The sequence below is a fragment of the Sesamum indicum genome, linkage group LG1 (genome assembly GCF_026168435.1).
Source record: "Sesamum indicum cultivar Baizhima isolate 11 linkage group LG1, ASM2616843v1, whole genome shotgun sequence".
Lineage (NCBI taxonomy): Eukaryota > Viridiplantae > Streptophyta > Magnoliopsida > Lamiales > Pedaliaceae > Sesamum > Sesamum indicum.
In genome coordinates this window covers 22729634-22754879 of record NC_142657.1, presented here as the reverse complement: position 1 = coordinate 22754879, position 25246 = coordinate 22729634, and the positions used below count along the sequence as shown (strand labels likewise).

The 25246-nt window shown below is 36.9% G+C and overlaps 6 protein-coding genes across 19 annotated transcripts; 1 reads left to right on the top strand and 5 right to left on the bottom strand.

Moving 5' to 3' along the window:
- Nucleotides 1-162: 162 nt before the first annotated feature.
- LOC105172331 (multiple C2 domain and transmembrane region protein 5) lies at nt 163-4977 on the bottom strand. Of its 2 annotated transcripts, XM_088881142.1 has the most exons (3): nt 4653-4977; nt 4454-4532; nt 163-3426 (listed from the first exon to the last, which is right to left on the bottom strand). In XM_088881142.1, exon 3 carries the CDS (start codon nt 3406-3408, stop codon nt 385-387), a length of 3024 nt encoding a protein of 1007 aa, XP_088737268.1. In that variant the 5' UTR covers nt 3409-3426; nt 4454-4532; nt 4653-4977; the 3' UTR covers nt 163-384. The 2 variants fall into 2 exon arrangements, with proteins under 2 accessions (XP_088737268.1, XP_088737267.1); XM_088881141.1 differs by lacking the exon at nt 4454-4532 and having other exon boundaries at nt 4653-4976.
- Nucleotides 4978-6274: 1297 nt separating this feature from the next.
- On the bottom strand, nt 6275-9328 carry LOC105172313 (putative ubiquitin-like-specific protease 2B). 5 transcript variants are annotated; one of them, XM_088877646.1, is made up of 9 exons: nt 9169-9261; nt 8878-8923; nt 8582-8762; nt 7670-7897; nt 7419-7586; nt 7163-7294; nt 6948-7029; nt 6756-6869; nt 6275-6648 (listed from the first exon to the last, which is right to left on the bottom strand). In XM_088877646.1, exons 3-9 carry the CDS (start codon nt 8743-8745, stop codon nt 6559-6561), a joined length of 978 nt encoding a protein of 325 aa, XP_088733772.1. In that variant the 5' UTR covers nt 8746-8762; nt 8878-8923; nt 9169-9261; the 3' UTR covers nt 6275-6558. The 5 variants fall into 5 exon arrangements, with proteins under 5 accessions (XP_088733772.1, XP_088733769.1, XP_088733765.1 ...); XM_088877643.1 differs by having other exon boundaries at nt 8582-8765; nt 9169-9259; XM_088877639.1 differs by lacking the exon at nt 8878-8923 and having other exon boundaries at nt 6751-6869; nt 8582-8765; nt 9169-9328.
- A 613-nt stretch (nt 9329-9941) lies between these two features.
- On the top strand, nt 9942-11268 carry LOC105172305 (actin-depolymerizing factor 10). Its single transcript, XM_011093690.3, has 3 exons — nt 9942-10110; nt 10509-10774; nt 10895-11268. The coding sequence occupies exons 1-3, from the start codon at nt 10108-10110 to the stop codon at nt 11043-11045; spliced, it is 420 nt and encodes a 139-aa protein (XP_011091992.1). The 5' UTR covers nt 9942-10107; the 3' UTR covers nt 11046-11268.
- Nucleotides 11269-11788: 520 nt separating this feature from the next.
- LOC105172294 (uncharacterized) lies at nt 11789-14268 on the bottom strand. Its single transcript, XM_011093683.3, has 6 exons — nt 13911-14268; nt 13307-13827; nt 12987-13179; nt 12840-12904; nt 12560-12770; nt 11789-12475 (listed from the first exon to the last, which is right to left on the bottom strand). Exons 1-6 carry the CDS (start codon nt 14007-14009, stop codon nt 12128-12130), a joined length of 1437 nt encoding a protein of 478 aa, XP_011091985.1. The 5' UTR covers nt 14010-14268; the 3' UTR covers nt 11789-12127.
- Nucleotides 14269-15766: 1498 nt separating this feature from the next.
- On the bottom strand, nt 15767-20424 carry LOC105172282 (uncharacterized). Of its 3 annotated transcripts, XM_011093672.3 has the most exons (7): nt 20388-20424; nt 19944-20046; nt 17671-18218; nt 17196-17388; nt 16774-16838; nt 16437-16647; nt 15767-16292 (listed from the first exon to the last, which is right to left on the bottom strand). In XM_011093672.3, the coding sequence occupies exons 2-7, from the start codon at nt 20019-20021 to the stop codon at nt 15930-15932; spliced, it is 1458 nt and encodes a 485-aa protein (XP_011091974.1). In that variant the 5' UTR covers nt 20022-20046; nt 20388-20424; the 3' UTR covers nt 15767-15929. The 3 variants fall into 3 exon arrangements, with proteins under 3 accessions (XP_011091974.1, XP_088734878.1, XP_011091967.2); XM_088878752.1 differs by lacking the exon at nt 20388-20424 and having other exon boundaries at nt 19944-20212; XM_011093665.3 differs by lacking the exons at nt 19944-20046; nt 20388-20424 and adding an exon at nt 19037-19222.
- Nucleotides 19913-23541, bottom strand: LOC105174353 (denosine deaminases acting on tRNA). Of its 7 annotated transcripts, none has more exons than XR_016064712.1 (12): nt 23309-23541; nt 23108-23228; nt 22546-22736; nt 22350-22457; nt 22055-22168; nt 21347-21516; nt 21176-21252; nt 20969-21088; nt 20799-20886; nt 20587-20722; nt 20388-20439; nt 19959-20046 (listed from the first exon to the last, which is right to left on the bottom strand). XR_016064712.1 is itself a non-coding variant. In XM_088878774.1 (11 exons), the coding sequence occupies exons 1-10, from the start codon at nt 23517-23519 to the stop codon at nt 20609-20611; spliced, it is 1314 nt and encodes a 437-aa protein (XP_088734900.1). In that variant the 5' UTR covers nt 23520-23541; the 3' UTR covers nt 19913-20046; nt 20604-20608. The 7 variants fall into 7 exon arrangements, 5 of the variants coding, with proteins under 5 accessions (XP_088734900.1, XP_088734898.1, XP_020550991.2 ...); XR_016064713.1 differs by having other exon boundaries at nt 19961-20046; nt 20604-20722; XM_088878774.1 differs by lacking the exon at nt 20388-20439 and having other exon boundaries at nt 19913-20046; nt 20604-20722.
- Nucleotides 23542-25246: the final 1705 nt, after the last annotated feature.

Here is a 25246-nt window from a genome sequence, read left to right as displayed (position 1 = left end):
CATATTCTGTGTTAATCCGTTCCTTTTCCCTCTTCATTACTTTCCTGCTCATCAATGCCATCTTAGTACCAGGCAAAATGCATCAACTGCAGTCCTCATATGAGCAATTGCCTTATCATACTATATGCAGAACCATATATATTAGCAATGAAGTCAGGAGAGTATGCGCATCGGATATATTGAACATATCTCAGAATTTAGTACAAGAGAAAGGACACTGTTCTATAGACATGGTGTCGAGTTTCTGTAACAAAAAATGACATGAAACATACTTTTATACACTTTGGAAATCTTGAGAAACATAACCAACTCTACAAACTGTTGAGACAAGAAACTAGAGTTTGATGACTTACAAAAGAAATTGCAAGCAGCAGATGATAAAAATCACAACATGCTATCCGTCCTGGCAGGGAGCCGTCGGAAGAAATTCAGAGGTACTGGGGGTAACTTATGCCGAAATCTTGGGTGCCTCATGACATATAGTCCGGCCATGACAATCAACAACTGGAAAGGGACAGCATATAATACAACAGCAGCCACTATGCAGAACGCCATGAATATAACAGTCGCGCGTGGGTCCCGCCAGCTCAACAGTGCCTGAATCCTCTCCCCCTGTGATGCTATGTCACCTATCACCGTCTGGATTCTACCAGCCACACTTCTTAATCGGTCGTACCTCATCCTCACGATATCTGAACTGCGTGTGGTAGGGAATGTATCAAATTCCTCATCAAGTTCATCAGGATGCACTGCATCAGCACAGGATAGTCTTGTGTTCATGTGAGGAGGGTACTTTGGCCGGTAACGGTAGTTCCAAAGACCAATCAGAAACATGTAAAGAAACAGTGTGGGTAGAATCAATTCGGGGAAACAGATCAGCATGACAAAGAGGACATGAACTAGCACCGTCGTAATGGGGTTCTTCCACATGCAAACTTCTCCAAACCATTTCCAAACGGCCAATAATCCGTTAAAGACTGACATCAGCCGGAAAAAGTTTGCCTTGCTACGCCTCATACTCCAGAGATGTGAATCAGCATCAGTCATATACTCAATTACTTCCTTTCTGAGAGGGGGCTCAGCACGGGTTAGCCGTGCTGCCACTATATTGACCGCTTGGCGACGCAGCATGTCCAGTTGCACCATTGACAATGGCATCTTATAGTGCATTTTGGGCAAGAGCGGTCTGGAGTATAAGCTCATCATGTTCATCATGGATGTGCATGAAAACCGAATTGCCAAATGTAACTCTCCCATTTTCTTTACACCAGAAGGGTGAAGTACAAGCAAAGGGTAAGAATGAGTATATACTCGATCAGTTTCAAGAGTTGAAATTCGAATCCGAACTTTCCCAATTTTCATGTCTCTGTGACCATTTGAACCCCTCTCGCCAATTTGTCCATTATCAAAAACACCAACAGTAAGAACAGTGGCTGGATCAAAAACTTCCCACGTGTACTGCTCGTTGTACTTCGGATTCAAGCAGTCCGTAATTGTTCTTGTTCTAACCCACTTTTGACCATACTTTGCCACACAAAAAGTATCTGAAGTGCCGCGACCATTTCTTGTCTTCATGGGTGTAAGGGCATCAGCATTTAAAATGCCTAGTTCCAGAATACCAATTGGTGGTTTCCAAAGCTGTTTTGCTGTTGGCCGGAGATCACTACTATAATGTGTAGATTCATCGAGTACATGATAACCTCCATCTAGGCAGACACGAAGATGGACCCTACTAGCAAACTTATCTTTCTTTGGCTCCTCTATATCAGTTGCACTTGGTTTTTGTAGGTTAAACCATCGAGAGTGGACAACCCGATCATCCGCACGCCGTTCAACCGTTGCCAATGGTATAAAAGTCTTACCAAGAACCTCATCTTTGTTTGGACCTACGCGATCTTCAACCGAAATTATCAGATGGTCATCAAAAGGTTCAGCAGCAACAAACATCAAATCTTCATTCCATAAAACATTCATGGTTTGCGATTGCATTGGTTTTGTCTTCAGAATTTGGTTACCAATCTGTGCCTTAACGTGCACATTTGGAAACCGATTTTTCTCAGCCACAACCAAGTCTTGTGCCTCAATCACATTAACCCGTACATACCATAATCTTGGAGAATGGTAGACTTTCGAACGGATATGTGTTGAAGGGCCTGAGCTATCAACAGGACTAGCTGCATCTGAATGCCAAGCATCGGAGAAAGCCTCATCGGCTTGTGTGCCCATCCAGACAGCTAACATCAATTCACCTTTCTGTTTTTCACCTTTCTTGTCCTCAAGCCGATACCATTGTGGAGCCAAAGGACTATCAGGTGGAACTCGCGTGGGAATCTCATGGAGATCAAATTGAACAAGACCAACGAAATCATCTTTCATCATATCCTTATCTTTAACAACAACTTCCAAAACAGATGACTGCATTCTGTCTTTTGAAAAGGTGAACACCGTGTTCCACTCTGGGTTTTGGGTTTTCTCAAAGTGCTTTGTCACTCCTTTGTAGTTACCGAGTTTCACTTCAACATATGGGTCAAGACTCCCAGTGAGATCCTTGGAGGGAAGGCCATGAGCTTTGACAACTCTAACAAAGAGAAATTGCATTGGCTCAACGAGGTCATAAATGCTGGACTGCTTCTCCGAACGTCTAACTCGTCCTCCAACAACCTGACCCCCTCCAAGGATTGGGCTCGTTTCTCTAAGTGTAAAATCAGTAGGCTGTGACGATGAACCTGCATACATGCGGACAACTTGTGGTGCCTGAGGTTCAGACCTCATTTCATCACCCCCGTATTGGATTGGTTGGTGGGAGGGTGCAGGCAGAGGCTGTTGGCGCTGGTTATTTGTGCTGGAAAGATTGTAAAATGTACGTCTCGACCCCTTTTTTCCATTAGTCACTACATCTGGGATGGACTCTTCCACTTTCTGTGAAGGCAGCTCTTCGTGGCTTGAATGCAAACTCAAATGTGAAGATGATGAAGACATCTCAGGAAGAGGTGCTGACGACTTGATATATGGATCATTAGTTACATACACTTTCAGGCCAAGTTCCCCTCTTGCACGTGAGAATATGCTTCCTTTCTCCAAAGGATAGTTAAATACAACAGCATCAGAATAGGGAACAAACGATGTACCGGTTATGCGAACCTTCCCGAGGGATGATTTTGAATTGCTGTTTTTATTCATGCTGTAGACGTGAGCCTCAAGTGTGAGATTATGCAGGTCAGTAGGGTTAGAGACATTAAAATAGAATGTCTCATTCCAGAATGGATCAAGATCCTTTTCTTTGATGGTGGTGCGGAATTTCTGACCATCAAAGTGAAGCTCCACAAAAGCGTTAGAGGAGCCCTGCCCATCTTTGGGCATAAGGTTGTGGGCTCTCACAACTTCCACAGCTAGCTTGAGATTGCTCATGACTTGTCCACAAAATTCCTGGTGAAGAAGAACAGAATCAAATGTAGTTAAATGTCTGTAAGAAGGAGACGCAGAATTCAATAATGAACAGAGTAAAAAGAATTATTACCGACATTAAGTCGAAACATTAAAAAGGCAAAAAAGACACGGGCGGATAAAGGTGAAACAACAATCTCCATCATTGAATATGTAGGATTTCGAAATAATAAAAAACAATCAAGCACACACAAGGTTTCACATCATATTTATCTATACAAAGACCATTATTCTTAAGATCACCAACTATCTGCTCATACCAAGCTCCTGAAATTTGACACGGAAGCTGTTCATGACTAGAGCTCAACTAAGAGCATCAATTTTGTAACCAATCAAAATTTTAAAATGATATGAGATTTCCAAGGACCAAGCATGATGTCCATGCAAATTAACTCCAGGAGTTTTAGGCAAAATCAGCAAAGTCTGTAACCATTTATGTTATAGTTGACTGAGGTCATAATTTAAGTAGATACGATTTAGTTATGTTTCTCCTTATTCCTTTAGCTTCAAAAGGATGTATTAGCGAAATGCTTTCTTGATTTATTTACCAGGAACCCTGAAAACAAAATAAATATTTACATATTTCCTCTGTTCCCTTACCATTGACAGCACTTAAACCACCATAACAATAATAATATTAACTCGTTGATTTTCATCTTCAAATTCTCTGATGCGTTGTGTGCTTCCGTTGTCAACACAAATTAAGCATGTATTATCTTAATTCAAATTTCAACAAAATATAAGCACGTATTATCAATTCCAGACATAAACCACAGGTCAACTAGGAGATTCAACTCTTAAATCCATTTCCGGAATTTTGTTTCATTTGAAAGCCGTATTCATATTTCATCCCTGAAACAAATCTTCTTCTATGCCCAGTACATATTCCTCCATACGAAAATTCCACTTTTCAGAGGTTTATATTAAGACTGAAACGATGCCCATAAACAGAAAGCAATCAGCAAGCGCAGATGACAAAGATTCCTGAAAATAACATAAAAAGTCCCACCTCAAAAGTCAAACTCTAACAACACAGCAAGAAACACACGTATTCTTCCCCTGTCCAGTCCAAAGATTGAGTCTTTACGCTATAAACCAAAAGCCCACCATTGATATAATACACAAATAACCATAAGACTCATGTCAAGCAACAAAAACACCAACACGGATAAAATCAAAACACACACACAAAAAGAAAGAAAGAGTACCTGATTCCTTGTTTCTTGACAACTTCTGAATCTTGACAGGGAATAATACTTGTTGTTTCTGAGCTTGAGATACACAGATGAAAAGAGCAAATAGTGTTGGTGAAGATGAAGAAGAAAGAGAGATGAAAACGTGGGAGAAGAAACATTCAAGGCTTCAATAATTATGAGGTTGGAATTAGAACTAATAGTAGTGGTAATAAAGAGAGAGAATGCATAACAAATTGAAATAGTAGTTGAAAGATGAAAATGAAAAAGAAGAGGAAAAATCAAGGAAGAAGACGAAGTATAGAGAAATAAAGAAAGATGGTGGAAAAGTCTTTATGATGGAGAGTGCCTGCGTGGGTAGTCTATGATGTCAGTTTGGAAGTTACGTGTGTGTGCGTGTTTTTAAATAAAACGCGGGTATGCCATTTATATATGATATGCAATTATGCATGCTATGCTACATCTCAATATCAACACTCTAAAGTTGTACATAAAAGCAGTTACAAACATTATTAAATTATTAGAAACGTGTTTGCTGATTTTTCCACAACGACATGCCTCTTGGTCTTGGGTTGGGTAATCAAGCTCAAAATTGCTAGACATTACAGCGCATGAATTTTCGTGCCTATTTCTCAACTTAATGTTTAGGATATATAATAACAGCTCCTCTCCAGTACTATTAATGAAATCTTAAAGACCACGTTCATTCCCCAAGTTACATAGCAAACTGCACCTGTATCATAAACCAACCTCTTTCTCAACTCAACAACGCCTTCGTCTCTCTTTATGGTCTACTTCAAATATAATAATAATAATTTGGGGTCAAATCTCAATTAAAGATTAATTAATAAACAATGGTAGAAGAAACCAATGATAAATTTAGTAGATTAGGTGAAAATTAGAATAATCAATCTTAGTTGGTACATCAAGATCACTTAAACTTATTTGAGAAATTGCTTAGGAGTATTGCTACCCGTGAAATAATTTTGTACATTGACTTTGGTCTTTCTTCAAGTGACACTTCTTATTTTCAAACTAAAATACAAGTGTAATGATATCAACCTAAACATAACTATTTTTTTGGTACATAAATCAATCAATTGACAATTAAAAATCATGTACCCTCATAATATCTGACTCCGAGTGTGAGTGTGAGGTGTAAAATGTATCCGACAAAACTTTTGGTTCATCTCAACATTATTTCTCCTCTACCAACCATTTATTTTTACTGAGATCATATATAGAGATCAAATGCACATATCATGGCTGACAAAACGTGCACAATTCGGAAATTGAGGGTGAAAAAATATATCATTATCAACTGAAAATGACTATTACTTAGAATATAATAATGATAGATGTGTTTTCACCCTGATTTGAACACCAACCATTTTGATAACCATCATCAGCACGTTGCTAGCAAATTTCTCCATGGTCCCAGAGGGAGATGCTTGATTCCATGAGGGGTAAAACTAACAAGAAGAAGAAACAATGTTTCTTTTGTTCCCAACTTCATGATGCTTGCTTTGATCTTAATGACCATAATGGCATGTGAGAAGGACAACCACATGATCATGATAAAGAGAATTATACAATTTGACACCAGCAAATCAAAAACCAAATATTTGAACAAAATATCAAAGATAAATCGAAAATCATACCAACAGCAATGTGCTAAAAGATGCTAGATGTAGTTTCCCGATTTATACAAACACGCTAACTGCAGGATTCACTAGGAGTCTCACTCTTATACCACCAGGACTAAGCAGGGAAAGAGGGTATCATCCTATTTTTACTGCCAAGGCCAACATAAATTCACTTGTCCTAAATCTGATTGATTCACTGTACATCATTTACCTTCTTATTGCCAAAAGTCACTGATTAGCAATACATCATATATAAATATAACTATTAAGAATCATTAATCTGAATGGGCAGAAGTTTCATTCATCGAGTCCAGTCCTTTGGCAAAGGATTCCACTTCTTCATGAGTGAACCAGTCTTCTTTCATCTAAAATGCATCACCAAAGGAAAAAAAATTAACATGATTGCACCATGACTTAGATATACTTGTATGAAAAAGCAGTAGCACAGACATGACGAAAGAATAAACCTTACAAAATGAGGGTAGCCCATGGAAAAGCTAAAGTTATCAGGAGCCATTTCTAAGAATAGATTTATGTAATAGAGAACAAACAATCCACATTCTTCACCATATTTCTGTTGCGGTACCTGGAACCATGACCACATAACTGAGTGAGTATATAAATAGAATCAGGACAGTCATGACAAGTAAAAAGGTATTGTCACCTTAGGAATCAAAAGAGGAATTTTACTGATTAGCTCTTTCTTTTCTGGCCGCGCTTCAATTTTAAATATGTCAAAGACAAATCTGCGAAAGAGAACAAAGATGAAAAAGATTGAAGGTTCGTTGAAGTGCCCAGCGCAAAGAATATTTTCTTTTACAAATGATTAATGATCAACTCTGGAAACCTGAAAGAGAAGTGCTTATCCAAGAAAAATACCTTCTAATTTCAGGTTCTAGCTGCTTCGAATTGGCCTTTTGCAGTGAATCCAGCAACAACATGCAGCGCCTTTTGGTTGTTGACTGTGGACTTTCACCAAAGTGACAAAAGATTAAAAGAAACCAGTGACCCCTACCAAAATGGAACTCAATCAGTGAACCGCAACACAAAGATGGATCCTGGTACTACAATTAATCTCTTGATGAGGAGATGATAATGATTATGCTGTTATGCCCAAAATGATGGCACCACATACCACTGTACAATTGGAACAAAAACATACGTCTTTGAGAATATGTCTTTCCTCTTGATCCAACTCAACACCTTTGTTTTAAGTGGTTCTTTTGCGTACAAGGAAAACCACAAGGAATCCAGATAAGTAAATATATTCTTTCTCTCTTCCGTAAATCTTCTCCATACACTCCTACATTATTCGAAATGAAAGGTCAAGATGAATAAAGATGTGAAGATGAAGTCACATCCATACATCAGTATGACAGCTCTTACTCCATGTATACTTCAAATTTTTCAGAGTCTAATTTTCCCCATTTCTGAACAACCGTGGTGCTACACTTCAGCCTCCTCAATTGTCTGCAACTACGGAGAGAACGTTCGCAAGTAACTTCAGAATCACTAGGCTCTGCTGCCCGTTTGGTCCTCACATTCCGAGGTTTCCGTGGATGTGCAGCAAAATCGAGTTGACTTCTGCTTACTGCCATAATGCTTATGTCATTGCTTCCTTAGAAATAAACATGTTACAACCTCTAAGTCTTCTACATTTTTCAGAGCTAACAATCAAGTCTTACTAAATAAAATGCTCTATGATTAGATATCTATTACAAGAAAAAAGCTAGGAAGTTCCATCTTCCAGTTGAACCAATTTAGACAAACAAGGGAGCATCAAGGTACTTGGCCGTCAAATTCTTCCGATAGGTTAGCTAACTACTGACCATTCTAGGGCCACATTTTTGTGAAACTCCCTGTGTGATGGTTGTTGGTTTGGCAGTTGTATATCCTGTATAATACTTGGAGGAAAAGAAAACAAGATCTGCAGATAGCAGTCCGATCCGCTCTCTGGTCATGTGGGAATTTAAAAAAGCAGTAAGAACAATGGCTTCTCCTAGCAGAGCATCACAAACATTAAATAAAAGAAAGTAAAAAATTGGGTAGTGGAGCATGTACTGGAATCTAATCAGGGTATTTGCCGCAGAACAAATTGAACAATGTAGGGTTTTTGCTAAAAGACAAAAAACTAAATGGTTGCAATACATTATAGATTGTTTAGCACAAACCAGATCATCAGAAGTATCAGAATAATGCGTTTTGATCCTATAGGAGAATGTTGGACTATAGCAAGACATAAAGAAATATGCTAAATTCATTAAAGTAAGAGGGTAGATATGGAGGGCAATGTGTAACATGCCAGCATCTTGCGCTGCTGTCACCTTTTCCGTCCCTCTCCCTTTTGATCTCTGGCCACGAGGAACCTGGGACAATGAGGATTCTAGATTATGGCATTTTTCTTCTTCAGCGACCTGGATGCTCTTCCAAATCGGATGTATATGATAATAATTCTTCAGCATCTCGGAACAACAAAACCCTGCTGCAACGAATAACTCAAACTCATGGTCTGGAACCTTTGCCGCAAAAGTATAGCAACAATACTATCTACCACAGAACATTTTAATCGCTCCAATAAAAATAGGTATACTTACAATCACTGAAAATAAGAACAAATCAGCATTCACCATCAGAACATGCCTGAAAAACGGCATAATTTTTACTCCAAATATCGCAATTACGAGAACCTCAGTTACAATCAGTAAAAAACCTACTCAAGCTCGCATAGAAACGGCAATGGCAACTTACCTCGAAAAAACATAAACAAAAAAAGAACTAGCAAAAAAGCGTCGACACATAAATCTCAAAAAATCAATTCGTTCAAACGAAAAAGGATCCATAATACAACAAAAACAACAGCACGGAGAGGAAAATCTAATGCTCACCTGAAGTATCAGAAACGACTCCGTCCGGACGATCGGCGGCGAGTTCCGGCTGCTTTTGCTTCCCCATCCCTTGGCTCAAAGTTGCCACTTGCCACCCAGCCAGAGTAGCATACGCTGTCGACATATTCAAATGGTTTCAACACTAAGTCGGACTCTGATAAAAGACAAGAAAGCCCAAATACCATTCTTTATTTTCGTTCATGCCCCTTTACTTAGGTTATGATTTAAATTGAGGACCAAAGATCACCAACCAATACCATCACTAACTCATACATTTTTTGAGAAATATTAAATATCTCTTACTCTTTATTTTTGTATTAAAATGAATTTAAATTTGAAGATCATCCTACTTATATAAATTTAAGATGACGAAATTATGTTGATGGCATAAATACGATAATTTTAAAATACGCATATCCGTGATTTTTTATTTTAATTTATTATTTAAAAATAATTCGACACCGGCGTTGTTATATTTACCCAAAATAATTCAAACCATAATAAATAATAATTAAAGAGAACATGAGAACAAATATAACATTTTTGAATTATATATATATATTGTACATACCAAATCTTTACTTTTTATAATATTTTGAAATAATTAATTAAAACCTCAAACCAATAAAATTTGATGAATTTTGTTCATCTCCTACAAATGTGCATTTTTTAAGCATCATGAAAAGAGAAGTTGTTGAATGTGAAGAATGATGAGCCTCAAAAAGGCACAAAGAGATATGTGCCTTTAGTTTTCCTATATCTCAACCCTGAAATCCCTCTCATCCCTTTGAACATTTCTTCAACTCCTCCAATGCCATTACCAAAAATCAAGGATCCTTTTCCATTCTCTATTCACCTTCTTCCCCTTTGATCATTTTTCAACAGCTCCCAAGCTCCATTTTTCACTAGACAAAACACAAAAAGAAAAGACAAAAAAACATGGTATGTCATTAGTTTCACTCACCCATGCAATTGCATGTGATCATTTCATTCAATTACTTAGATCCTACATCTTTTTGTTTTTCTGTTTATTTGTTGGGCATATAAGTTGGCATGATCAAGAATGTTTAGAATTTGATGGGATCTTTTAATTATTCTCGTATCGATATTCTTGAAGAATATTTGCACAAAAGCATCTTTATGTGTATCATTTTCTTGATTTTGTGGCATATGAGTTTCAGTTGAGTCTGATTTCATGTTTCTCTTTTTGTGAAATAGAGACTGATCATGTCAACATAATCTGCCCTTTTTATGTGGATGTTTTCACCTTGTGTAGCTCAAATGAGACTATGTATTACGTGTTATTTGTTTCCTTTGGTTCTTCCTCTATTTGGTTGCAGGCGAATTCAGCATCTGGAATTGCAGTAAGCGATGAATGCAAGCTCAAATTCTTGGAGCTAAAAGCGAAACGTAACTACAGATACATCATATTCAAGATTGATGACAATGTGCAGCAAGTGATGGTAGAGAAGGCTGGTGACCATGCTGAAACGTATGAACACTTCACCAGCAGCCTGCCTGATAACGACTGTCGGTATGCTGTTTTTGACTATGACTTCACCACCGATGAGAACTGCCACAAGAGCAAGATCTTCTTCATTGCATGGTAAAAATACATACAAACTGCAAGTACCTTGCATTTCACAAATAATCATCAGTACGTAGCTAGTAAAATTAGAGGACACATATGTCAAAAATGGTGGATGATCAGTTCCGTTGTTTGCAGGTCACCGGATACTGCAAGGGTGAGGACTAAGATGCTGTATGCAAGTTCCAAAGACAGGTTCAAGAGAGAGTTAGATGGTATTCAGGCTGAGTTGCAAGCAACCGATCCCAGCGAGATGAGCTGGGACACCCTCAAAGCAAGAGCTTTTTGAAGTTTCCTTACCATAGATCACCTTGTCTCCCGTTTCTTGTTTTAAATTTTCAAGTGTTGATTTTGGTTTCGGCTCTTTCTCATATTATGGGAAGACGGCCGATTTTTCTTTTTATTTTCGGTTTAGCTGACTGGTGTGGATTCATTACTAGTATTAGAGGGATAAGATTATCTATATATGTTGCTGTGATGTTTTCATGTGTTTTGACAGATTTTTAATGTAATATTAGCTACAGTTTTCCTGTGGCTATTATCTGTTATATCAGTTTTAAATACACTGTACACTGAATTCGTCTGTGGTAGTAGTAACAATACAGAAACAGAAAAACGAGACATCGTCCCTAACACTACCCAAAGACAGGTTTTGAGAGTCTAAGGTTACCCATGATCTTCCTTCCTTCAATCAGCATCGTTCCAACGAGCATTCTTGATGCATACTTTAGATTAAGCAGATATTAAACTCTCAGAACTTCAAACTTTATTTTTTAAGTACTTATCTTTGGCAGAAATTTCATGCAAGTTTTCAAACTTCAGATCCATTCTCAGCAGAAAGCTCATCGACAGTACTGATATGCTTGTCAAAACTCTTGATCTGTGATAAGAAGTTATCTAACCATATCCATGTTCTTCATATTCGAATGGTATGTAATTCTCAAACAAAAATGTCATATAAACAACGAAAAAGGGACAGAACATATCGAAGAATTCAGTGTCAATTAAGGTCAAGTAGGCTGAAAATTAGAATCCACCACTCAAACGAATACGGTTTATAAACAACGAAAAAGGGACAGATATATTAAAGGAATTTAGTGTTAATTAAGCTCAAGAAGGCTGAAGATTATGTGATACAGAAATATGTAAACTGAATGCAATAAATAGTGGAAAAATGGTATCCAACTCCTAAGTGTATTTAAAGATATACATTCTTAGAGTGCATGGTATGAGCCACCCGACATTGTACACATCGCACTCTACACAACTGGAGTAATGTAACATTATTACTGCAGGCTACAGAAATTTTCTCAAGCAAAAAATTCAACTGAATCCCTTTGCAAGAACTTCAAGCACCTGCAGACATCTGCTTCAGGTGGTGGTTTGACTCGATTCCCACATAATAACTTGTCTCGTTAGATTCTCTTTTTTCTCGATGAAAGCATGGAGCTCTGTAGGGTCATAGGCAGAAGGCAAAGCACACGGGAGCGTGTCCGATGGATTTTTCACCATCGAGTGCTTCCTAAATCTCCGTTTCTGCCCTTTAACGGAACAAATCAAAGTCTCTGAGCATGCTTCCTTGGATCCTTCAGGGACTGTAGGCTTATACTTGAGAAGCTTTGCATATTCGTTTAAGACATGGAAACAGTAGTCGTAAATGTTCTGCATTTTGAGCTGTTCTTGCACAAATTGGCTGCCAGCTTTTCCAATCTCCTGTGCCTGTTACAGCAATGAACACAAAGCTTCACAAACATGTCTCTTTTGTTTAAAACTAACTAAAAAGCTTTGGAATTAGTTTGTTGCCTTGTCTGTGAATTTGTTGCCCCATTCAACAGCAAATTTAATGGCTGAACACTTGTTCTGATGTTTAATCGGCCAGAAGTGAATCGTGGGCATCAAATTTCTAGTGAAGAAATCATAGTAATGTGGTTTCACAACCAATGTCATGGAATCGCAAGCTAATATGTACTTCTGACTAACAGACCAAGTATTTCCTTCGACATAAATCTTGTACCTGCTTCATATAATTATGTAAGAACATGGGGAAGTGAGTGAAAACTGTAACAATTGGCGATGTGCATACCTGTAAGTGCACTGACTTGCTAAATTAGAACTATTGAACCCTTGTTTCTTCTCTTCGGACCATTGCTACAATGTGTAGAAAACATAAGTTAGGGTAAGTATAACGATGTCAGATTTGAACATAACAAGATTGCACCTCTTTTCATACCATGTCAAAGAGTCGAGCTTTCCAGTCTTGTCCATTAGACACATTGCACGTTACCAAGTCCTTTCGTGCACGACCAAGTTTAATGTTTCCTTTCCAAAAAGCATAAGGTTCTCTGTCCTTCCACTTGATTCGTTGGTTAGCTTCTTTCAGTTCCTCTTTCAGCTCTTCCCATGGCTTGATATTAACCTCAGGCCTGCAATAGTTGAGACAAGTCAGTTCCTACTGATTGGACATTTGTGTTATACGTTCGTGCAACCTTAGCCGGACATCAATGTTAATCATTAATATAGGCTAAAATTCTGAGAAGAGAAAATGTTTACCAACCCCAAAACGACCAATCAGGAAAGACAATATCGTAACTTGTTTCTTCTCCACAGTAGTGAAAGACAGGTGGAGGGATTGAATCATTGGGGCTGCTATAGTCACTCTTGTGGACAACGGTTCTGTCATCACATGCGAACATGAGATCCAGGTCCGGTATTCTTCCAGGGTACAACCTAAGAAGCTGCAAAAGACCCCATATTGTGACAATGTCTCTCGTCTGAAAAACTTCCTTGAACTTCTGAGTGTACAGTCTGCCATTCACTATGGTGATCCTAATATGTGAAAAATGCTTAGCTTTTTCCACCATTTCCCTCGTGATCCCAGATTCTTTCCAAGGCTTTAAGTCTTCATGAATCCATCTGAAGTATTCGGGACATGCTGGAGCTGATGAATTGCTGATCTCTGTTGTCAGAGGTGCAATGTCTGAACAGTTGAGGGAACAGTCAAATTCTGACGAATATAACATGGATGAATCCTGGAGGTGGAGTTTCTTTTGTAATAATCCTGTGACTATCGACTGAAGGAAATACAAAGCAACAAACATGAGTGTTACAAACAAGCTTAGAATGGAGATGAAGAAGCCAAGGAAAGATGACTCACGAGGTCGAGCCATCGAGTGAGTAAGGCAACCAAGACGATGACGGTAAGAAGGAAGAAAACAGTTGAGTGAGCCCTCCTCGTCGGATGCCTGTGCAACATTTTCTTTATAATGTTTTCAGATTTCTGTTATGCAACAAATTGAAAAACAGACACACCCTGATGATGATGCCTCCTTCTTGTCCAAATACAAGACAAGTAAAACAAAAGAAAGAAAGAAGGAATTCACAACCAACAGATGGATGTTTCATTAATAATAATGTCTAGTCATTTGCATTCTTGAATCTCTATATTATTGTATACACTTATCTTTTGTTGTACATTGTTGTAACATGTAAGAGGATTGGATGAAGGCTGCCAGAAAAAGTGGGAGAGGCCTAAGGACAAGGAATGGCTGTCATTCTGTTTGTTAGCCACTTCTAATTTCTGAAAATAAGTATGAGACAGCCACGTACAAGGTTCCGTTTTTACAGGGTACTTCCAAGAACAGATCCCGTGGGGACAGGGTGCGTGTGTCCGTATCTATAAAGGTGGAAAATTCTTAGTCAGATCAAGTTTGGTCGAACTAAACTAATCACAAAATAAGTGTTTCATATTTGCTATGTAATTGGTTGCTTTCCATGAACTATACATTAATTGCATCGTAAATGTATTGCACTTGTCATTATTAGTTCAAGTTTGGACGAATTCAATTTGAATTAGAATTTTCCAGATAAATATTGGGTAAAATGCAATAAAAATAATTTATAATTTAACAGTCAAATGCAATAAAAATAATTTATAATATATAAAAATATAATGAATAATCACCAAGAAATTTAATGTCTTTATTGAATAAAATTTGAACATTGATCTACTACTTAAATTTGGACCTTAAAATTTAAATTAAATCCAACAATTCTTAAATAATCTTATAAATATAATTTTATAATTTAAAATTACAAGGAGTGGTATGCATTTTTCACTATTTTTAATATATGGGGTTTGTAACTGAATATTTAAAATATATAGGAGTATTATACAATGGGTTGATTATATTTAAATTCCATTTGAAGGGGATGTAAGTGTAATTTTTAAAAAAAAAAATTAAGAGAAAGTATAAATTTTTTAGTATAATTTTAAAAAAATATATATAATTTCATATTTTCAAATATGACTAAATATAATTAACCCTTATACAATATAATGATGAAGAATAGAGCAGTTTGGCAGCAAAGCAAGCGTGGGGATGAGTGGCGTTGGTTAAGAATGATTATTTCATTTTGTTTCAGAATGATAATCATTATACAAATATGCAGCACTCGCATTCAACCTTGTCCAAACCATATTGAAGGTAAGCAAGAACTGAAGTTGAAATCACGTGGACCCCACTTCTTTAAGCTATCCGGCCCGAAATAGTAAAAAAAAAGATGAATTTTCCACTCTTGATTGTATTAGATCCATAAATTTGAGTTGAATAAAGATTTCAAATAAATAAATTTCAGATTTCTTTAATCTCAATTTTGGGTTTCAAATTTACAAATCCGAAATTCATCAATGCATAAAGACACCTTGGATGTCCTCAACTTCGCATTGGCTACTTTATCCGGACTCTCGAGTTAAAAGTAAACACATGCCAATTTCTAGCACATTTGTTGGTTTTGAATGAGCAAATTTGTTCTCATGTATGTCTTTAATTCTCAATCACTGCACATAAATTCCACTGTATAATTTATTTATTTTTTCGACACACGCACCCAATTAAGTTCAAACGCAAGACGTCCGGTACATAATAGTGAGTCTACCGAATAAATAACTTATTTGTAATAAATGAACATGTTCATATCATAACGTAGCCTGATTCGAGTATTCACCTTGCCTGCGTCCAAATAAAAACCAACAGTATATTTTACTTCAGCAGATGAAGACAACAATATCGAACACCTAAGTGCATTCAAATTAGTTGTAACATCAAAGTCTCCATCAAAATCCCATAATTACAAAATCTAATTAGCAATTTAACATACTAAGAAGGCTTGATTACTAGTGCTGCTTGTTCTGTTTGTCCCAATACTCATTCTCCCATGCCTCCACCTCTTTAGTTGCTTTCACCTTTGTATCAATAAAACCCTTGAGTTCTTGCGGCTGATAAGGTGGAGGCATTGTGCATGGAGCGGAATCCTTAGGGAACTTCTCCAGGGATTCTTCCATGAACTTCCTCCAGTTCCCATCTGCGGGGCAAGCCATTGATTCCGAACAAAGCTCCACTGCATTTGGAGGAATGGTGGGCTTGTACTTCAAGAGCTTGGCGTATTCGTTTAGCAGATGAAATATATAGTCATAAACATACTCCATTTTAAGATCCTCATGGATGAAACGGCTCCCAGCTTCCCCAATGGCCTTCGCCTAATAACCATACAGTTCAATAATTTGACCACATTTAGGATATCCAGTACAGTAAATAAAGTGTAAACATTCGGAATCCGGAATATCGTCTTAGGTGACTAAAGATTAACTCGAATTTTGTAGGTAGGGAATGAAAGGCGTCACCTTTTCTGTGTGATTGTTTCCCCATTCAACAGCAAATTTAAGGGACCTGCATTTAGCATTCTCCCTAACTGGCCAATAGTGGTGCTGAGGGATCATACCCCTTACGAAGAAATCATACCAACGAAGTGTCATTAGCAAGGTTGGCGAGTTACAGGCCAGAATATATTTTTCACTCACTGACCACGCCCATCCTTCTATATAAATTTTGTACCTAAATTAAACCAAATACAATAAGAATTACTACTACAATTGGATTCAATTTATCCCAAACCAACTGTTTTAATCTCAAATAAGCTCACTGAAATCAATCATAGATTCATTCTAGCTAATTTCTAACCTGTGGGTGCATTGGTCTCCAAGATTCGATTGCTTATATCCCTTTTTAGACTCTGCAACCCAATCCTGAAACACAAAAGAAGATATATTAATGTTTGCCCATTCAAATTCAAAAGAGTCTTCTTCAGTTGGCTGCATTACGTCAACAACTAAGGAAACAAATAGTCTTCTGATCAATATTCATCATACACATGGAAATATCAGTATCAAGTCTTTCTATGTATTCCTCTGAGAAATTCTAGCGTCAATCAGCACTAAGAAAATTGTCTAACTTTCCAAAACTTAATCCGACTAATTCACCAAAACTTACTCCACTTCTGTCTGAAGAACATACAACTACACATTGGACTTAATGCACACAAGTCTCAAGTCCCACAAAACTATTTGACATGAAAATTGAAGTTTTCATGTGAATGGACTTACTTGAACATAGAGACGAGTGTTCCAGTCATTTTGATCAGTAACATTGCACTTCATAAGGTCAGCCCTCCATGGGCAAACATGAGGGTTTCCCTTCCAGTAAGCATAGGGTACTCTGTCCTCCCATTTCACCATTTTATTCCCTTCTTTTATGTCCTTCAGCACACTTCTCCATGGCCTTATATTTGTCTCTGCCCTATACAAATTAAATAAACTGTTGAAAACAAAAGACGAATTTAACTATGAATAATTCTTCAAGCAGGTGGCTTGAAAAATCTAAATTTCAACATCAAATAAATAGTTGTTTTCTGCATGACTAATGCATTAGTCAGTCCATTGCCCAGACAGGCGTCCAATTTTGGCCCTTTTTATCTATTATTATGTGAAAAAACGAAAGTATATATACATATATATATATATATATATATATTACTTTATTTCTTTTTTTTTTTTTCGGTCTAAAGTAGGAAAGCATTACCAGCCCCAAAACGACCAATCGGGGAAGACAATATCCAAGCTCCGCCAATCCGAACAGTACCGAAACAGGGGCGGCGGCCCGGAGCCCGGCTGCCGGAAGTCCTTCTCTTGTACTACAGGCCTGTCATCACAGTCGAACATCAGCTCCAAATCAGGCAATTTCCCAGGGTACCACCTCATCAGCTGTGAAATCCCCCACATAGTGAACAAAGCGCGAGTCTGAATCGAGTCCCGGAACTTTTCCACGTAAACCTTCCCGTCCAAAATCGTCAGCCTGAAATGCGCCGTCCTCCGCGCTTTCTCCACCATCTCTTTCGTGATTCCGGTTTGCTTCCAGTGCTTCAGGTCCTCGTGAATCCATCGGAAATACTCCGGGCAGGTTGATTTCGGCGAAGGATTCGCACCAGGTATGTACGAAGTTGGGTAGTTTTTCGGGCAGGTGTTGGTGTGATTCCATGTGGTGCAGTCTAGGGGAAACTCGAGGGTATTAGTGGGTTTTTTGCTGAAATTCGGGAAGGTTTTCTGGGAAGAGTATCCTCCATATTTAGCCTGCAAAGATAAAAATAATAAATTGAAATTGGTAGATGCAATAAAATCAATTGCTATTGGATCACGAACATTAATTCTTTTTTTATTATATTTATTTTAATGAAATAAAATGACTAATTAATTGAACCTGATATTTTTTAAAAATTAATTTCCATTAACTTTAAATATACATGAATAAAATATTACTAATAAAAAAGATTAAGAGCTAGTCAATTTGTATTAAAAGAATAACTAATGTATTCCGACCACAGGATTCTTGAAAGAATAGTTCCAAAATATAAATAAATAAAATTATTATTTGTATGTGTAGGTCCGGTTAATTTATATCCCAGATGAGCACGTAACTGACTTCTTGCCAATGCAAGAAACTAATAGGAAGTATAGTACATCCCATCCTTGTCTGTAAATATTCAATGTTTGATAGCTTATTATGAGCTTAGTTAACACCTCCCCAGCGTTTTGTTTCAACCAGGCAAACTTTTTCAGTACATGTTCGTAGAGGGCTAGAGATTATATAAATTCATTGACTTTATCTGCCCAATTAAATGTGAATTTTCAGCACCTATACAGTATATTTCAAGGATCATATATACTTTTTTCCAATAAATATGTATAAAAATCACAGAATTTTTTTTTTTTTACCCATGCGAATGACCGCAAATCAATAGTACTTATAAATCGAGATAACCAGATCTCATACTTCAAGCATGAAAAGTTTTGAGCTCGAAGTTCATTTTTTGGGTAGATATTTGTTTGTCTACATTCATAATAGCCTATCGTTTTTTTCTTTGCTAAAGAAAAGTCGAAAGAAGACTTACAAGGTCAATCCAGCCGACGAAAGACAGTAGGGAAATGAAGAGAAGAAAGAAGAAGAGAAGAAGAAGGGAAGATGTTAAAGGAGTTCTCTTCTTGCATGATCTCCACCAGTTCGACCCCTGAGAATGTCTCTGAAAAGCAGGCCTTAGCCAGAATAGCTTCATCAACTTCTCTTCATGCCCTTTCATGCTTCTTCACTTCTGCTCCCCACCCTTGTAATCAATACTTATACATACAATCCCTGTGTGTTGTGTGGGAATGATGGTGTTTGGTTGTTTGTGTTTAGAGTTGAAGGGAGAGGAAGAGGTTTTATCTACACTAGAAGTGGAACTTATAGAGACTAGGAATATGAACAATTCTTTGCTGTCATTAGATCAATGGTTCATGGCTTCAAAGTTCAATACTATTAGAAAATGTTTCTTCTTTCCAAAGCACCAGTGACGTTGATTTTTCATTCTCTCTCGACTTGCAGTTGACTCTCCTAATGAGTAATACATTGACTTCAAAATAATATAAGAAATATATTCTTTTCTAATCTTCAACTTTAATCCTAACCATCTGCATGTGGGGGAGAATGACAGTAATTATATATATATGTATGTGTGTGTATAAAATAAAAAAAGTTGAAAATAAGCACACACACACGCACTGTTGCAATAAGAAAACACAGAGCATTACCAGAAATACGGGGAGAAACATTGGGACAACTACTAGTCCCGCGTGGAGGATTATAGGTTTCATGAAAACTTCGCCAGCAGGTGCAATCAAGTAAAAGTGAAGCAAGTGAGAAGTGTGATAGTGGGAATTAAACATGTGAATTAGCCCCCATTTCTTGGGTTGACTACACTATTACTTCATTCCAAATCATATGTAATGTGCTGCTGTAAACAAGAAGCAATAGGCATGAACCTGGAAAAGTGATACATCTGATAACCATTTCCTCTCCAAGCTGAACAATTCTTTTTCTGCCTGTCTTTCCCTGCTCATGCATGTGTTCCTTCCATCAGCAGAACTAGAACATGAAGAATAGTTAGAAAACATGAGTTCATTTAGTTTCGGGATACGTACATTGCAAACAATGCAATGCTCTTTCCCAACTTGGACCACAGTACACCAGAAAATTGCTGAAACTCAAGCTGAAAATCGAACCATTCATTTTGCAAGATGAAGCACAAAGGAAAAAGAACAATTTCTTTGTTCAAAATTCAATTGCTGCTAAAAATACTGCATATCATCATGTCAAATGAGCACAAAATATATACCATAGACACCTCTATATCTCTTCCACGTAAATTTAATATACCATGTCATTTTTGTTTTATAAAGTGGGAAATCATCATTACAGGGAATTACCAATGCTATAACAATTTTTAGCACCCATTTCTCGGTGCAGCAACACCAACACCTAGTGAACAGACAAACACAAGATGGTGTTACTGTTCCGCAAAGAGCCATGCAAGAGGGGGATGACTAGTCGCAGAGCAGATCCAAAGGATTAACAGACTGAACAATATTGCCATTGTCACAACAGTATTCAGCACTCATGAATTACTTGGAACACCCCATAACTTGCTTTAGTGTCTCTTGAAGGTAAAGGACTCAAAACCCTGGGGTTTCAAAAGCCAGTTTCTAAAATTCGGGCTTGCTTTAAAGGCATGAGAAGCTGCACTGTACTCTTCAGCTAATCCCTGCAATAGAAAATCATATACATCAAAGCCCAAAGGTCAGGAACTTCACCAGTAGATATACAGTACATTAGTATACCTTGAGCTCTCGATATGTCATCTCACTGATGCAGCATTTTGATGAACAATCTTGCTTAAGTGATACAAATAACTCCAACAAACGCTTCCTAAGGACAAAAAAATTGAGGGGAGTTAAAAATAGGTTTACTAAGTTTCCATTTGCCATCTCTAGATTTCAATAACTCTTACTTGCATAAAGATGACTCTGTAGATGGAGACAGTGCACCTTTTGCAGATGTTCCCTGCTTTCTACCTGTTGTCCCAAGAATGACTTCATGCAAGCCAGATTTATTCCAGCATATAGAATACCTGCAAATCAAGACTATGACTTCAGCGAACAGGATGGCAAGAAAACAGCATTCGTCAGCATCAAACATCATGATCACAGATGCCCACCCGCAAGTTAAGGTTTCAAGAGCAGTCTCAGAATGTTGAAATTCCTTAGGTGGCACTGGAGCTACCCAAAGGAGTGGCTGTTAATGAAAATAAATAAACAAAATTGCTGAAATCCATCCAACATTCAATTTATGCTGCATGCCAAAAGGAGGGAATAATTCACAATATGACCTTATTCACTTGGAAGGGTTCCACCAGTTCGTCAGACAATGGAATGATCCGCTCATGTAAAGATCTTCTAAGGTGATTGGTCACAGTAAGATTTGCAGAACCGCATTGGGATAGACCCACAGTTATAGAGGATATATAAATGGGTTCCAGAAAGCAGGAAAGTAGAGCTCCTACACAAGAAGAAAGATCTCAATCAGATCCTACTAATACATGATTTTTCTAATAAGTTGAATTACAATAATTTACTTCAATTTTCCAAAGCATGTTGTCCATAAGCACATGGTACAAATTTAATAGGCAACTAAGAATTGCATCAAGCAGAAACAAAATGCATTTCGAATACAGACATGGAACCCTGGCGCATGTTGTTTCATCATTAAGCGTATTGTAACAGAAATGGGGATATAATTCATGGCTGACATATACATTCAACTTTTAGGCTGAATTGTTCTATAGAACCTTCACATAGGTTCTTGATCATTATTTGTTGTAATAAGTAGTCACCGAGGACATTAAAGTAACTGCAGATATGCTTCAACCTCTGCCTTTGAATCGCAGCTTAGTAGCAATGAAGCCTTATGGTTTATCAAAGCACAGCAAGACAACCTAAAGGTGGTTTCTAGAATTATCTCATATTGGTATGGTACCAACCCTCCTAGCTTTCACTGCCATAGATAAAAATATGAAATAATATATCATAAACCAAACCTTGAACTCCAACAACATTCCAGCGAGCAATCTTGTCAGAGCAGCTTACAGACAAAGTAGTATCTCCTCGGCCAGGCTTCCTCTGAACTGACCCAGTAACTTGAAGACAAGCACCTGGAGACAAATCACTGAAGTTTAATTATGATACTCAAAAGTCAACCGCCAATCATGAGTATCAAAAAACACATACATTGGAAAGGAGAAAACAACACAAGAAAACTACGTGTAAATGCGTGCAAAACATCCCAGAGAACATGTTCAAATCATTAGTTCAGTAAAAATCACCCAAGATTACCATTCTGCCCGGCAGAACATTCCGGTGGGGCGCACGCTATATTCCCTTTTTCTAGAGAACTACTGCTTAAAGAAGTGAACATCTGCGAATTTAGAGATGCGTCTCCACCTAAAGAAAACAAGAGAGAAGCATAACATATTGATGATCAAAGTGAGATCATATACAGAAAAGACCATATGAAACACCTACTACCTACATGGCAATTGTGATACATACAAATGCAACTGCCAGCCTGACTTCAATTTGAATTTTCTTTTGCCAAGTTTATCTGAGCTGAAATGGAAAACTGAGCTGGTCATGTAATCACTTTTCAACTCCAAGCTTCCATTACTATCACTAGGCTTGCCATAATTTTTTGTGATGCAATCAATTTCTGCATAGAAGAACCTGGTAAAAATTGAAGAAAACTCATTACTATGATATTGTTTAATTATGATGCAGTTTTCATTGCAGATTCTGATCAATTTATAATTGAAAAAACTTCCAAACGAACTCATTTACGTTGAGAAAAACAAAAATGCACAACGCAAGTCAAATTGATGCTATGTGCATTGGCATGGAATTAAGACACTAAAACAGGATCCTATGGGGACCAAATCAAATGTCAACAGGCATTTCCAGTTCCAAGATAGAACAATCTACCAAAGTGAGAAGAACAACCTCGTGAATGGTGTTCAAAACAAGCATGTTTATCTCAATAACAATCATAACAGTTGAAACACAATCCGGAGAAGTAATTCAAAAACTAAAATCCAGACCTAAGAAGAGATCTTCTGGCTATAACTTCAGCATGCGAATCATTCACAACATCACCTCCCGCACTCCGCCGCGAGTGCCCTATGCACTTCGTTCCCGTCCCCAAAGCCACCACTTGTAAATCTTAGCACCAAACACATTAAACAACCAAAAAGGTAGAATTCAAGTTATCATCATAAGCTAATGATTCTGAAATCACTAACCTTGAGAAGGAGTGGAGAGGAGAAAAGCGGCTAATACAGTGACTTCTCGGCCTTGAGGCTTCCCTTTCTTGGGGAGACAAGTGTAAACTGACACCACTGACGCTGCCACTTTCTCTCCCCATGACTTCTCCGGTGAAGGTGGAGGAATAGTTTCAGAGCGGGAATCCATTAGGAAAATTAATTCACACAGTAACTCCCAACACTTAAACATGGGGTTATTAGTCGGGAACTGGGCTTCAGGCTTTCATCTCTGCCTTGAAGCCCACTTAACGGGCCGGCCCCTTTCTATCTATTTTCGTGGTCCAATATGTACTTTTGGGATAATAACATCTACACCCCTGACAATATGGTCTATTTACACACCCATCCTTGATCTTTAAAAAATTAATAATCCTAAATTATTAAATAAGAAAATGATAAAGTAGAATATGGTGGGAGTTGGGGCTTTTAATACATATATTTTAAAGTAGAATTCATAACATGATAACTGCAATAGTTAGATGAGGAGCCCCTACCCTAAAACCCATACCTACAATCTCTCTAATTTATGCCTCTCCATTGTAGGTATTTATTTCATTTTATGTAAATTTTTATAATTTATATGCCGTTATTAGTCATATTATTGTATTAATTAAATAAAAATATTGGTAGATATATTGTGATGAATTATTGTATAAGAAAAAAAGAAAAAGTAGGTAGGCATCATTTTGTATTGCATGAATGAAAAGGAAAAGTGGGTAGAGGCTCATTAATGGAATGGATGATGACCCACAAACAATTGCTGCTGCCATCCATTTTCCAACTAAGACAATCATTTTTGTTTTTTTAATGCTTTTTAAAGAACCAATTAGCTGTGCATGCAGACTAATAAAGGTAAGACAAACACTTGGGATGCTTTAATTCCACTTGGAGATACCAATTACTATTTGCTTTACATATGTACTTGTTTTATAAAATAATAAAAGGATTAATTAAATTTGAAAGAAATTTTAAAGTTAAATTTATACTCTCTTCAAAAATTCACTGGTTACACATAACTCGTTTCTATTAGGTTTTGGGAGAAAAATGATAATTTGAGCCAAGAAAATTACATTAAATTTTAATTTTACCCCTCGTTTAATATTTTCAAGTATAACTAGAAAAAGATAAATGTTATATATATATATGGAGTGAGGTTAATATTATTATATTTTTTATTTATGAATATAAAATTATTACATAAAAAATATTAAATAAAAATTAAAAAAAATTATGGAAATTTTTTTTCTAATGTCTACATTTTCCGTTCAAACTCTAATGAAAGATGATCGTGTGTTAACAATAAATTTTTCAAAGGGATGCGAGTGTAAATTTAAAACTTGTTTAAGAGAAAATATAATTTTATATTTTTAAAACAGATTTGAGTATAATTAAGCATTGATAAAAATAATAAAATCCCACATGATTATGAGGGGGTGGGATGGGGCATCATTCAATTCAAATCTCAAGTATCATGTCATGTTGTGCACGTCTCTCAGTCATGGGACACCTTCTTGTTATTTCCACATCTCACCCTCACTCAATCTATCAAATTCTCTCTCTCTCTCTCTCTCTCTCTCTCTCTCTCTCTTGAAATATAAATGATTATTATTTTTTTTGTTATTAAATTATATGCACTATTAATATCAACAAATTTATTAAATTTTAACTAATAAAAGGATTAATTTGTCATATTAAAACAAACATTAAGAATGTTAAATGTAATTTTCTAAACCACATGGGGTATATTATATATGTTATTACATTAAATCTCAGAAGAGGAAAGTGTAATTAGCCCTTATAATTTTACAAAAATAAAAAAATATATATTTATATATTTAGATATTTAACTTGAAAGGGTATAAATGTAATATATCCAAATATTAATGATTTGATTAGGATTGATTGGGTGGGGTTGAA

Bases quoted from the DNA above. Each gene is read 5' to 3' on its own strand.
- LOC105172331 (XM_088881142.1), bottom strand. From the start codon at position 3,408: ATGAGCAATCTCAAGCTAGCTGTGGAAGTTGTGAGAGCCCACAACCTT.
- LOC105172313 (XM_088877634.1), bottom strand. From the start codon at position 9,292: ATGTCGACAGCGTATGCTACTCTGGCTGGGTGGCAAGTGGCAACTTTG. The intron at 7,898-8,581 runs GTTACACATTGC...TTTCTAAGGAAG, and splicing joins GCAGCGCAAGATGCTGGCAT to CAATGACATAAGCATTATGG. The intron at 6,649-6,755 runs GTAAGGTTTATT...GATGCATTTTAG, and splicing joins CCATGGGCTACCCTCATTTT to ATGAAAGAAGACTGGTTCAC.
- LOC105172305 (XM_011093690.3), top strand. The intron at 10,775-10,894 runs GTAAAAATACAT...CGTTGTTTGCAG, and splicing joins AAGATCTTCTTCATTGCATG to GTCACCGGATACTGCAAGGG.
- LOC105172294 (XM_011093683.3), bottom strand. From the start codon at position 14,009: ATGTTGCACAGGCATCCGACGAGGAGGGCTCACTCAACTGTTTTCTTC. The intron at 13,828-13,910 runs GTGAGTCATCTT...TATTTCCTTCAG, and splicing joins TCACTCGATGGCTCGACCTC to TCGATAGTCACAGGATTATT. The intron at 13,180-13,306 runs GTAAACATTTTC...CAACTATTGCAG, and splicing joins GATTGGTCGTTTTGGGGTTG to GCCTGAGGTTAATATCAAGC.
- LOC105172282 (XM_011093665.3), bottom strand. From the start codon at position 19,222: ATGAAAGGGCATGAAGAGAAGTTGATGAAGCTATTCTGGCTAAGGCCT. The intron at 17,389-17,670 runs GTAATGCTTTCC...TAATTTGTATAG, and splicing joins GATTGGTCGTTTTGGGGCTG to GGCAGAGACAAATATAAGGC. The intron at 16,839-17,195 runs GTAAGTCCATTC...TTTGTGTTTCAG, and splicing joins ACACTCGTCTCTATGTTCAA to GATTGGGTTGCAGAGTCTAA.
- LOC105174353 (XM_088878774.1), bottom strand. From the start codon at position 23,519: ATGTTTAAGTGTTGGGAGTTACTGTGTGAATTAATTTTCCTAATGGAT. The intron at 23,229-23,308 runs GTTAGTGATTTC...TTTGGTGCTAAG, and splicing joins CCTCTCCACTCCTTCTCAAG to ATTTACAAGTGGTGGCTTTG. The intron at 22,737-23,107 runs GTCTGGATTTTA...AATTTTTACCAG, and splicing joins GCCAGAAGATCTCTTCTTAG to GTTCTTCTATGCAGAAATTG.